This window comes from Python bivittatus, unplaced genomic scaffold (genome assembly GCF_059951505.1).
Source record: "Python bivittatus isolate LINGU-HERP-01145 unplaced genomic scaffold, Pbiv_v1 ctg000610_np1212, whole genome shotgun sequence".
Lineage (NCBI taxonomy): Eukaryota > Metazoa > Chordata > Lepidosauria > Squamata > Pythonidae > Python > Python bivittatus.
The window spans coordinates 515,500-528,104 of NW_028277088.1; the positions used below are offsets into that span (position 1 = coordinate 515,500).

At 55.8% G+C, this 12,605-nt stretch overlaps 1 protein-coding gene across 4 annotated transcripts; it reads right to left on the minus strand.

Moving 5' to 3' along the window:
- Positions 1-2,411: 2,411 nt before the first annotated feature.
- LOC103055006 (uncharacterized) lies at positions 2,412-10,088 on the minus strand. 4 transcript variants are annotated; one of them, XM_088150458.1, is made up of 4 exons: positions 9,881-10,088; positions 8,180-8,300; positions 6,433-6,546; positions 2,412-5,223 (listed from the first exon to the last, which is right to left on the minus strand). In XM_088150458.1, the coding sequence occupies exons 1-4, from the start codon at positions 9,905-9,907 to the stop codon at positions 3,881-3,883; spliced, it is 1,605 nt and encodes a 534-aa protein (XP_088006584.1). In that variant the 5' UTR covers positions 9,908-10,088; the 3' UTR covers positions 2,412-3,880. The 4 variants fall into 4 exon arrangements, with proteins under 4 accessions (XP_088006584.1, XP_088006583.1, XP_088006586.1 ...); XM_088150457.1 differs by having other exon boundaries at positions 2,412-5,226; XM_088150460.1 differs by lacking the exon at positions 6,433-6,546.
- Positions 10,089-12,605: the final 2,517 nt, after the last annotated feature.

The following is a 12,605-nucleotide window of genomic DNA, read 5'->3' on the forward strand; positions in this document are numbered from 1 at the left end:
TTCTCCATGTCTTGGAGTGCAGCAGAAGGTCGCACAAAGAGAACTCCATTTAAAACTCTGTCCTTGGGAGAAACCCTTCTGTTGGGGGATGTCATCCCAAAGCATTTGGTGGGTCCCCAGTTTGGGGAACGGGAGTTTTTGTAGGCTGGTGCATCTGCCCTTCTTCCCACACCCCATGTGGGTCTCTCCCAGGTTAAAAGAGTGGGAAATAAAGGAAGATTTGAGAAGCATCAAGGCAGGATCAGCCCCAGAAAGGAAGGAGGTCAACCCTGCTGTGAATGTTCAACTGACAGGGCGCTGGAGAGCCCAGCTCTGAAACTGGCTGGATGCTGGGCAATCACCTCTCTCCCTTCAAAGGGAGGAGAGTGATGGAAACCGACAAATGCAGGGATGCTGGCCAATAAACACACACACACTCCCTTCTCCCTCCCGATGAAATGGTGGTGCTTAGTTCACCTGTCCTCTACCTTTTTGGAAACTTGCTGAGAAGTTGGTGTCAAAGGCAGAGGAGGTGGTAGTATGAAAGGAATGTAGGAAACAAAGTGCTCGCAAAATGCGGGAGAGAAATAGGGCAGGGGCTCACTAGTGAGCAGAGAGCAGAGTCATAGCCATGCCTCCCTAAACTCCCCAAATCCACTCCTGATCCCACCCACAAGATGCCACTGGTCTCATCTCCAAGGAAACAGGTGGTGAATCATAACAGATCGTGCACACTTCACACTGCCCTTGGATGATGTTGGAATAAGAGGGGAAATACCACTAAGGGGCTCTTGCTTGTCTCATGAGGACAAGGAGGCAACATGCTGTTATTGTATCCAGGTTAAGTGCAAATCAGAACAGGGCCTCAAAAAGCTTTCTTGTTTGTTTTATTCAGACTAACCATATCTCTCTCCTTAAAACCAGAGATTTCTCAATTCTGCTGGTATTGATAACCTGCAGATATTTTTCCCAGCATAAAGGAAGCTTAGAAGTGGCACCCTTTGATGTGTGGCCTCCCACCCTCTAGATGCATCCAACCAGCTGAGCTGGAAGGCTCCTTGGCTGGGGGGATGCTGGGAGCAGTTCCTCAAATCCCCCACCACCTAAGAAGGGAGCCCACTGGGAGAAAGGGCCACACAGGGCAGCAAACAGCTGCTGGGGGGAAGGGTTCGTGCCAGTGCTGTGGCCAACCATAGCTGGAGATGGGGCTAGACCGGAAGGCTTGGGGCAGCTGAAGATGGAAAACAGCAATTTGTGGAGCCTCCAAACCTGGATGTGGCCATGCATTCGTGGTAGGCCAAAAGTGCCTAGAGGATATTTCCATTCCTGCAATCAAGAGATGCCCCTTCTGGTGATGGACAAGCAGAAAACATTGACCTGACCCCACCTAGCCACTGAGGCTCCTCGGGAGCCTCCAGAATCTTGCAGGAGGGAGGGAGGGAGGGAGCTGGGGAGGCAGAGTGCAATGTGGGACAGTGAAACTTGGATTGCCGGGGGGGGGGGGCCATGGGAGCAGCGCAGGGCTTCCTTCTGCCAAGTCCGGGTGGACATTCGGCTGTTCTCTGCCTCCCGGGGGCTGCCCCCCCACCCCAAGAGCAGCCCTCTCTGCCCAGCTGCCCATTGCCTGTCCACCCCCAGACTCTCCTGAGGCTGACCAGAAGCCCAGGTCCTGCCCTGCTTCAAAGCCAAGAGCCCCCTGCTCCTCCCCAGTGCAGCCTCCCTCAAGCTCCAGAGGTCTTGGGGGGCCTCCTCACGGGGTGGCCTCTGGCCGGCTCTCGCAAGGAGGAAAGTCCTGCTGTCGGCGCCAACGGGAAGACAGACCACGGTGACCAAGGAAGTGCATCCTCCTCTGCCGGGCACCTGCGAGCACAGATGACATTTCCCTGCCCCCCCACTGGGACCCCAGATGGCAGACCTGAGTACAAAAGAGTGCCGCCCCCCCCCCGGAAAATGCGGAGACCAAATTTATAGCCCGATTTTTTTCCTCCTGTCTCCAAATGAGTGGGAAAAAGCCCATCGCGTTTCTTGAAGTCCTGCCAAGGGCCAAGAGAGGAGGGGTCTCTGGGTACGAAGTCCTGTGGGGGGCTGAGGGCGGCCAGAAGGTCTATGCAAAAGGGAGTGAAAAGACGCCTGTGGGGGATGGATTAAGGATGGAAACCCACCACGAGCGCAGGGATGTTGGGGAGACCAAGACAGGTCCCTGTCTGCTGACGCGAGCGACGCCTCCATCTGCTCCAGTCCCGTCGTGACCCCGGCAGAACATCGCCTACCAATTACAGGGAGATGAAGGTTGTGGCTCTCAGACAGAAGATTCGGAAACATGCAGATTCCAGTTCCAGGGACAAAGTGGGCATTATTTTTATCATCTGTCTGTTGGGCTTGTTATTATAAAGGTTAAGGACCCATTTTCTGGACTGTTCAAAGTTTCAACATACAGTCCAGCCTCTAGTCCCCAGCGAGTTTGCTATTTATTGTTTGAATAAGCAATAAACTGTTTATGGTTTATGGCCATTCCCTGTCTGAAACTGATGCTCACTGTGTTCTTTGCAGTGAAGAGATCTGGTGTTTGACCAGGAGTTCTCAGATGGGTTAGTTTTAAACTAAATGGTGCAGGAAATTCTTCATGAATCAAAGCAGACCTTCTGTTTCATGCTACGATCTGACAATGAGACAGGAACCATTCCATGTTTTTATCGTATTACAATCATTTTCAATTACCGGCATAGCTGCTTTTTTGTTCAAGGCAAGTCAGCAAAAGATTGGCTCCAAACACAATGAAATTCATTGTCTCTGAGCTCTTCCCCCCCCCCCCCAATATCAAACAGATCTTTGCCATTTGCCTTCCGTGTTTGCAAACCTTAACTGGGAAGCTCCACACTCATTTCTCATAGTAGCCCCAACCCAACCACCATCCAGAGCATTGTGAGCAAAGAACACCTATAAAATCCAGCTATCGTTCATACATAATAGGCAGGAAATACTGATTTGGTCAGATTGCCTCGGATTCAAGTCAGCCCCATGTTTCCGCAATGCAGCAGCTGACAGAACATTACCAGGCCCTGAGCGAGGGATTTCCCCCCCTTGCAAATTCTGTGACGAGAGGGGTATACACAGTCATGCATGGCATGAAGGACGTGTCGTAGAGCTGGAAGGGACCCAGGGATCAGACTCCACCGCGGTTTCCCTGCCCGATGCAGCGTAATCTGCTGAGATCACGATGTGCATCAGCTCAGATGGTTTAAATGAGGGTTTCTCAACCCTAGCCGCTTTAGGATTTGTGGACTCCAACTCCCAAAATTCAATGCTGGCTGGGGAATTCTGGGAGTTGAAGTCCGCAGATCTTAAAGGGGCCAAGGTTGAGAAACGCTGCTTCAAAGGAAGGGACAAACTGATAGAGAGCCGTGCTATCCAGGGCTCCCGGTCTTGATGGCCTTTCACGATCAGGATCCCGCCAATGGCACCTGCTGGGCCACCTCCTGGCTGGTGAGCTTCCTGGGTGCTGGCCCGACCTGGCCTCGGGCTCTCCTGCCTCTGAACCTGGCAAGGGCTGTGACTCAGGGACAGAACCTGGCTTTACACCCCGCAGCCCTTCGCTCTTGGCAGGGGCCGCCAGTGCTGCCGGACTGAAACGGGTTTTTCTTTTTTTGAGGACTGGAAGTTCTCCCTCGCTGCGTCCTGGCCTGGCCATAAAGGGGTGGAACAACGAGAAATGCCCTCGGGACAGTCTGATTTCTTCAGATTGCGCAAAAGCAAGGCCCTTCCTGCCTTCTCCTTCTGCCCCTCCACACTTTCTCCCTCCCATGGTCAGAGGACAGCTGTGGTGGCCCCCGAGGGCCCGCCTGCGCTTGAGCCCGACGGAGGGTTCCGATCCCGGTTCTCCTTCAGTGCGGAAGCGGCCTCCTCATCTATGGCTCCTCCGATGCAAGGTGAGGTACTTGGCCTGCGAAAACCTCCTGCTGCACTCAGCGCACGCGAATGCTCTCTTTCCAGCCGGTGCGCCAGAGCGGGCGAGGGCAGGGGCCGCCTGCCCCTTTGCTCCTGCCCCTTTGCCGACAGAGTCGGATTCCGGCGGGGGCCTTTTTGGCTGGACGGGAAGCGGTGGATCCGGCTTGGGGCTCGCCCCGCACCTGAGCCCCTTCCGCTCCTCGTGGGTCCTGAGGTGGGCCTGCATGATCTCCTCGTCCCGGAAGCGCTTCTCGCACCTGGGGCACTGGTACGGCTTCTCCTCCATCTCGCGGGCCCTCTTGAGGGCGAGGGCCTTGCTGTCCCCGGCTGCAAGCAGGTGCTGCTCCCCGCGGTGCACCCGCTGGTGGCTCTTGAGGTGCTGCAGCTGGCTGCAGGTCTTGCTGCACAGGAGGCAGCGGTAGGGGCGCTCGCCCGTGTGCATGCGGTGGTGGATGGTCAGCGTGGCCTGGTTCCGGAAGGACTTCCCACAGTCAGCACAGCCGTAGGGCCGCTCGCCGGTGTGCACGCGCAGGTGGCTGATCAGGGGCTGCTTCTGGGCGTAGCGCTTCCCGCACGTGGTGCACGAGAAGGGCTTCTCCCCCGTGTGCACCCGCTGGTGGCTCTCCACGTGGTGCTTCTGGCTGAAGCGCTTCCCGCACTGCTGGCAGGCGAAGGGCCGCTCCCCGACGTGCACCTTCATGTGGGCCACCAGGATCTGCTTCAGCCGGAAGCTGCGCCCGCACTCCAGGCAGGCGAAGGGCCGCTCCGCTGAGTGGGTCCCCTGGTGCTTGCGCAGGTCCTGCTTCTTGTTGAAGCTCTTCCCGCACTGGGCGCAGCCGTGGGGCTTCTTCGGCCCCGGGCTCACCCCCAGTTGGCGCAGCAGCTGCAGCTTTGCGGTGAGACACTTCCTGGTCTTGGGGAGGGAGCTCGGGTTGGGAGGGTCCTTCCTGCGCAGGTGGGTCTTGATGTGGCGCTTGAGGTCCCCCCGGGAGGGGAAGCCCTTGGGGCAGAGGTGGCACTTGAAGGGGCGCTCCCCGGTGTGGGTCCGGATGTGGATGGTCATGGCCACGTTGCTCAGGAAGCTCTTGCCGCACTCGGGGCACTTGGGTGGGTTCATCTTCAGCGTCACCCGGGGGAGACCCCCGCCTTGGGCCTTGGGGGCCGCGGGTCTCGCCTGCCTCCCTGGCTTCTCCGCTCGGGGCAGCGGGGTCTTTCTCTGTCTTTTGCGCTGGGGGAGGCACTGCTGGACCAGGCTCCCCTCTTCGCCCTCCTCCTCTTCGGCTACCCGGATCCCGTCTCCTGCTGGGAGGACAGGAAAAGAGAGACACCCACTGTCAAGGCCCGGCTGCAATCTGTGGCACTGCCATTTGGGTCAAGAGTGCAATTCTAGGAAAGCTGGGCCACTCCTAGCCTTGGCGTAAGGTTGCCCAACAAAAAGCACCGTAAGACAGAAAAGCAGCTGGACCCGAGACCAGAAGCCCCACTCCAACCACAGAGGTCTGCATGGCCTTTGGTGGCTAAGAGGCCGCCCTCAACTATTTTAGAAGCTTGAGCACCTTCGGGGGGAGCCGGGCTCCCAGCGGCCGCTGGTCCTGATGGCTGTTGACCACCCCTGGATCCTAGTCCTTGGGTTTGACCTCAGGGCTGGACAGCAGCACCAGCAGAGGCTGTCGCTGGCAACTCCCAGCCTGGGAGTTTGGAAGATGCAGCCGCCTCTTTGCTGCCCAGGCAGAAGCCAGGGCAGACGGGCTCCTGGCCTGATCCCACCAGGGTGCTTTGGAGATTCTGATGGGGAGAGTCGGGGCTTCCTTCAGTCGGAAACTCGGGACAAAAGGATTCAGGATGGGCCGCGGAGGCAGCGTTTTCCATGCCAAGGCGCCTCTGCCTATCATGGGGCAGGAGGGCAGGCACAGGAGGAAGCCCAGAGGGCAAGACTTGGGAGACCCCAGCCCTCCCCGTGGGAGGTTGGCATCCTGCCCTCCACAGCAGGAAGGGCGCAGCTCCGCCAACTTTCAGTTTCCCTGGCTGTCTCTGTCCAAACGCAGCCTTTCCGGACTCACGTTTGTGCAACCGAAGGAAACCAGGAGGAAGCTACAGACCTGGTTCACACATCCTGCTAAGATGAACCATGGTTTCCAATTCACCTTGGTTGGATTCGGAGAACACCTTAAACTAAAAGCAAGCCACTCCATGACTTCAGCCGATCTGTCAGCCCAGTCGTGTGGCTTGTTGCCAAAAATCAGGGGCTCTGTTGGAAACCCAAGGTGGTTTTTTTCCCCCAATCTGAAATTCACAAATAGAAGAACGTTCAGCCCTCAGATCAGGAGAAACAAGACACCTGCCACCCTCTTTCTCCTTCCGGCCCCACACAGCCCTTGGGGTGGCCTCCTCTGGTCCTCACGCCACTTCAGCTCAGCCCGCCCGCCCAAACCTCTTGCCTTTTAGTGTGCTGCTCGGAGCTGCCCCGGGCCTGGAAGAGTCGGCATCCCTCCCCACCGGTCCACTCACCCAACCAGGGGCTCTGGGGCCTCCTCCACTCGGGGGATTCCAGCGGCGCAGCCACACACGGCTGCTCTTCATGCTCTATTTTGCAGATCAGTTCGGGCTTTGTGGCCAGATGCCCTGTTGGCAGCAGATGAGAGAGAGCAGGGCACCTCCCTGGCATTCATTCCACAACGAACCTGGATGCTGTGGGAAGGAGGGAGGTGCCCCTGGCCACCCCTCCCCACACCTGCCACCACTTTTTGTTCCCTCAGTTTGGTGCCTTCTGCTGCACGGACTACAATACCCATAATCCTACACCAGCATCATCCTCTCCTATTGCTCCCGTTACTCTCTCTGTCTAGAGCAGTGTTTCTCAACCTTGGCAACTTGAAGACGTGTGGACTACAACTCCCAGAATTCCCCAGCACACGTCTTCAAGCTGCCAAGGTTGAGAAACACTGCTCTAGACTATATTTTTATCAACTGGATGACGCTGTGCAGCAAAGTGCATACAGTTAATGTAGGGGCCAAGATCTGAAGAACCTCAGGACTCCTTCATCTAAGGTGGCTTTCTTCTCCAACCTGCGCCCTCCCAAAAAGGTGCTGGACCACGACTCCCACCCTTCCCAGACAGCAAGGCCCTTCGCCTTGGAGAACCAGGTAGCATTCAAACTCCAGTTTGATACCTGCACAACAAGAAGCTGGGAATTTGGGGGACTGCACTGGGACACCTGTGCAGGATGCCTTTGGGGAAAGCTAAGTTATTCCCACCAATGGAGTTTAGCCCAAATTGTTCGGCAGCACCTCCAAAGATTCTTCCTGGCAACTACTCTTCTCTCTCTCAGACTCCTGGGTGGCTTTTATATCATTCCCGTTTCCATCCTGAATCTATCACAAAATAGTTGTCCTCATTTCTGCTAACTTTAAGATGCTGCATGCACCATAAGCTAAATGAACATTCATTCAGCCAACCAGCCAACAGGAGAATCCAAATAATCCATTCTGCCCCACGATGGCTGGTCCTGGAGTAACCAAAATCCCTCAACCTCATTCTATGTGATTGACTATGTGCCATCAAGTTGTCGTCTCCATGACATCCTCATTCTATGCAGAAAAGAAAACAAATTAACTGCTATATTCCCTGCTGCATGTTTTTCAGTACATGTATTCACGTGAATGTGTTTTGTGGTTGGCCTCCCAAATCTGAGTGGTGGCTAAATAAAAAATGGAGGGAAGGTGGATTGTAAAAAAACTAAACCAAGAACTGAAATCCTTCACAGACTTCCCAGCTGCCAAGCTACCGTTCCTCTGCGGCATTTAAAAGCCCCTCCGAGTTATGAAGATGAAGTGATAGCGTGCTAGCAATTTTGCAACAGGCGTCCCCCCCAGTATCTGTAATCACGGTGGGACGTTGCTCTAGTCCTGGACGGCAGGAAGAAACGAGATACCAAACTTCTACTGATTGCGGGGTGGGGGTGGAGAGAAAGGATGGCGGCGGTCCAGGGCCCACAAGGTAGGTCTGAACAAGAGTCCTGCCAACAGAGGAGCAGATCTCGCATGAGATCTGCACAGCAACAACTGAAAGGAAAATATCCGAAGTACCGCAATTCTGGGGGCAGAGGCAGAAATAAGCTGACTCAGGTCTCCAGAACAAAGGTCCGAAATCAGTCCAGATCCAGACTCAGTCTCAAACCGGTGCAAGAGCTCTCAGAAACAGCAAAAACTTCAGAGGGATGCCTGGTGGGGGAGGAGGGGGGAGAGCAATCCTTACCCAGTGAAGCCACCACCTCGTAGTTTTCAACCATCACGGCTTGGTAGAGGTCCTTCTGCCACTCTGCCAGGTCTGCCCACTCCGCTGGTGAAAAGTACACCGCCACGTCCTCAAACATCACCTATGGCAGAAAGGAGGGGACTCAGCTCAGGAAAGCTTCTGCCATCGAATCCAATTTGGGTGTCTAGACGAGGCATGACCAGACCCCGGATTTCCTTCCTCTTTCAAGGACGCTTTCGCCAAGGGCTACAAAATCGCTAGGGCCCGGCTAGCGCACAGATCACAGCTGAGACCGAATGCCAGGATGTCTCCCTCTGCACGAAGCCCCAGCACTAACATGCCTCCGCAGCGTGCGACGGCTCTGGCACCGAACAGATTCGTGGGCGCATCCAATCCATGAAAGGAGGCAATATCACCTGTCAAAACCTTTGTGATTACTTTCCTCCAAGTTTGGAATGACGGAATATTATTATAGATTAAGGAAATGAGGGCACTCTCTTCTAGGCAAAACCGCCTGCGATAAAGTTCTTCTGTTTCTTGATAAATATGGTAAAAGGCTGAGTTTTTGCACTGCCCGTGTCCCATTTGAATTTCTGCCCAGGACCGAAAACTGGATAAACAGGGCAATGCCAAATATTTAGGGAACGTGGAGCTTCCCCCGGCCCCCAGTCATGGATTCATAAGAATCTGTACTTCCCCCAATTGGGGCAACTAACTAGTTCATTGTCTCAGTGAAGTTACTTGCTAAGTGCTAGGGCAGAATTACATGGAGGTGTCCACAAAGTCACTGGGAACTAAGCAAACCTTACCTACTTACTTCTGAAAGTTATCCTAGCTAAGCTGAAGCCAAGAAAAATGCGTGCTATTCCACCCTGTCCAGGGTTGCCAACCAGTAGCCCAATGACCAGGTGGCAATGCCACAGGGTGCTCCTCAGAGTCCTCCAGGCCTCTTCTGGAATTACAGCGCTGCCTCAGTTGCACTGCCTGGTGCCCAGGTCTCTCGGGTCCACTGCCCCTGCCAGCCTTCCCCGTGCCCAGGCAAGGGCTGGCTATCCAGCCTCCCAGAGACCCTCGGCGCCTTTCACTTTTTCCCTAGTAAAAAATACTTGAACGCTGCAAAGCCCACGGGAGCAGCGAGTTTACCCCCCACCTGGTAGGCTCAAAACGGTCAGCGATCCAGTCTTGTCTTCCTCCTCCCCTCCGTACCTGGAGTGGACCCAGACCAAGGGCCCTTCTCCCCTCCCCGGGTGGCCCTGGGGCCTCTTGAGCTTCTGTCCAAAGGGAGCAGCGTTTCCCCCCCAGCTCACAGACCCTTCCTTTCCAATCCTGCCCCCTCCAACCGGGGGGGTGCAGTCTGGAAACTTCCCAAAGTCCCAGCTGCGAGGCCCCCGGACTGACCGCGTGCAGACAGACCGGGGCCCCCAGGCGCGCTCCCCTGCAAGACGGGCCCCTGAAGGGCGGCCGCCAAGCCCGCTTTCCCTTCGGGGTTGCGGGCTGGGCTCCGAGGCGCCGCCGGCAGACGGGAGGCTCTGCAGCGCCGGGAGGAGGGTCGCCGCCGCCGCTCTTGGAGCCCAGGACCCGGGGGGCCGCAGCGGGCCGGGCGCTCCCTCTGCACGTGCTCAGAGACTCCCTCGCGGCTGCCACCGAGAGCGAAGGGGCGCCGCGGGGCCCGAGCGCGCGGGCACCGGCTGGCATCCTTACCCGTGCAGCCGCAGCCCCCGGGGCCATCGCTGCCCGGGGGAGCGGAGCCGGCCCGCGACACAAAGGCTGCCGCGGCGCGATGCTGCGCCGGGCGGAGAAGGGGCGCGGGCGCCGCCGCCGCCGCCGCCGCCGCCGCCACCGGAGCGGGCGAGGCAGCGGCCGGACCGAGCAAGCGCTCTCGCCCGCGGCCGGGGCTCGGTCCCTGGCCGCTCCCCCTCGCCGGGAAGCGGGGCATCCTGGGAAACGTAGTCCGGCGGGAGGGGGCTTCTGGCCCGCCCGCCGCGGGAGGGGCAGCCGGGCGGGCGAGGAAACGCGCCCCCCGCCCGAAGACCCTCGGCGCCCTCGCGGGGGGCCGCGGCCAACTCCAGCCGGGGCCGCGGGGATGCGAGCGCCCGGGGAGAGCCGGCGCGCGTGCCGAGGGGCGGCCGCCTCCCGCGGGGACGTAGCAGGGCGAAGCAAGGGCCCGCCGCCCCGCCGTGGCCGGCTGGCGGCGCCGGGCAGCCGCTCGGGCGGGACACCACCGGGAGCCCTTTCCCCGCAGCACGCGGAGCAGCGCGGCTCGACCTCGCCCGCTTGAAGCGGTCTGGGCTTCAGCTGGCTGGCTGGCGGGGTGGGGGGTTCTGGGAGTCGGAGGCCACCGCCTTCCAGCGGGCAAGACCGAGAAGCGCTGGCGGGCAAGGGCTAGGGGCGGCTGACAAGAAGAGAGCGCCGGAACCATCCAGGAAGCGTAAACGCCCTTCGATCGCGGGGACCGGGACTAGCCAACCCGCTTCAGTCCGACGCGCGTCTGCAGGTGGACAGACGGTCCTTCAGGTGGCCGGAGAAGGGCTCCTGGGTGATACCCGGCACCTTAAATTGCACCCAGAAGCCCACCGGCAGCCAGTCCAGCTCAGGCGCATGGGTGTCCTATGGCAGTGTTCCTCAACCTTGGCAGCCTTCAGATGTGTGGACTCCAACGCCCAGAATTCCCCAGCCAGCATGTGCTGCACACCCTGGACCATTGCAGCTTCTGGGCAGTCTTCAAGGGCCGCCCCACATAGAGTGCATTGCAGTAATCCAAACCACGGGGGACCAAGGCATCCGTGGCTGTAGGAAGGGTCTCCTGGACCTGGGGAGGGAATACATCTCTGCAAGAAGGCATTGGCGAAGCATTTCTGCATGGTCCCCCCCCCCCCAACTGCACTATTTGCAGAGAGAAGAGACAAGCTGGATTCTCACGAGCTGCTGAGTTAAATGAGACAAGCCCATTGTAGCCGTGTCAACTTAGCCCTTGTCTTGCAAGTATCTTATGCAAATATGGCCGCTGTTTCAAATTTCAGCTCTTCGGCAACCCCTTAAGCCTGTATCTTTACAGGGCGGAGGGTCCTTTAGGAGGATTCCCTCCTCCTAAAGCGTTGGAGCCACAGATACTCGTTTTAACCTTCACTGCTTTATACATCCCCAAATCCCTCTTGGCTCTTCTTCCATCTGCTTGTGTGCAAAGTTTTTTAAAAAAAGTTATTGCAATTTTTAAACGTTAAAAAAGCAATATGGAGAAAACAGATGCAAGAAGGTGAGGAAGCCAAGAGGGATTTGGGGATGCATAAAACAAATTATTATTTATGTTTCAAATTTGTCACTGCCCATCTCACTGCGGAGTGACTCTTAAAAGACCCTTAAAAATTAAAAGGTCAGCGATATCCAACAAACTAATTAATTACACAATTAATACTAAAACAAAAAATAAAATCAACAAATAAATGGAAAATATCTAAACGTTACCACATTAATGTAAATCACCTAAATAACAATGTATCAAAGTGGGCATATAAAATTGTCTATTCTTGTCAAATATGATGAAATGTATACCAAAGGGAAATACGGCGTGTCATTTTTTGATGAGTAGAATGTTCAAAAATGGGTAAATCATACATTTCTTAAACCCAGACTGGGATAATTATATCTCCCAATAAAATCTGTGCAAAGGAGACACGACTTCAGGGCTCCCATCTTCTGAAGTCACGAAGTAAACCAGTTGCAACACGATACGTCTCCCACCCACCCAGTCTCTACAGGGCAGACCAGCCCCTCCTTGGGGGGGAGGGCCCTTCACCCCAAGCCCCCAGCTGCATCTTCTGCCCCCTGGAAGGGAGCTGGTGAAGGGGATATTCTGTTTAATACTTGAGAAGCTGCACCACCGCTTCACACGACCCCCCACCCAGCCTTTGCTTGACTGAATCTACATGCAACAGCACACTTACCCATAAGTAAGCCGACTAGGTTTGGGCTTAGCTTGTCGCACCCTGGAGGGCAGTAGTTTGTTTAATTAGAAAGCTACATTGCTTAGGAGAAAAGAGACTTATTCCCATTACCCTGCCCAGTTGTTTACTTTGAGGTGGGTAAAATCAGTTATTTTCTTTTCAGTTCAGTTTCTCATACCTTTAGTTCATTTGGTTCCTCTTACGCAGAATTTAGCAAATATGCATTTTAATGTATGTATAGAAGTACATCTACTTCTACGCCTAATAGACATTTCTACATGACTTTTTATTGTCTATGCCTTCAAGTTTTTTTCAACTTCTTTCCATAACATACATGCGTTTCTTCCACTGATTGTTCCCTGATTGGGTACAGTATCTCCTAATAGTTGGGGAGCTGAATTGCAAAATTCACAGAAATCCAAGCTGACACACCTGAGGGTCCCCTCATTTTACGCCCTCACGTGCCCGTCATTGCAGGTACAAGT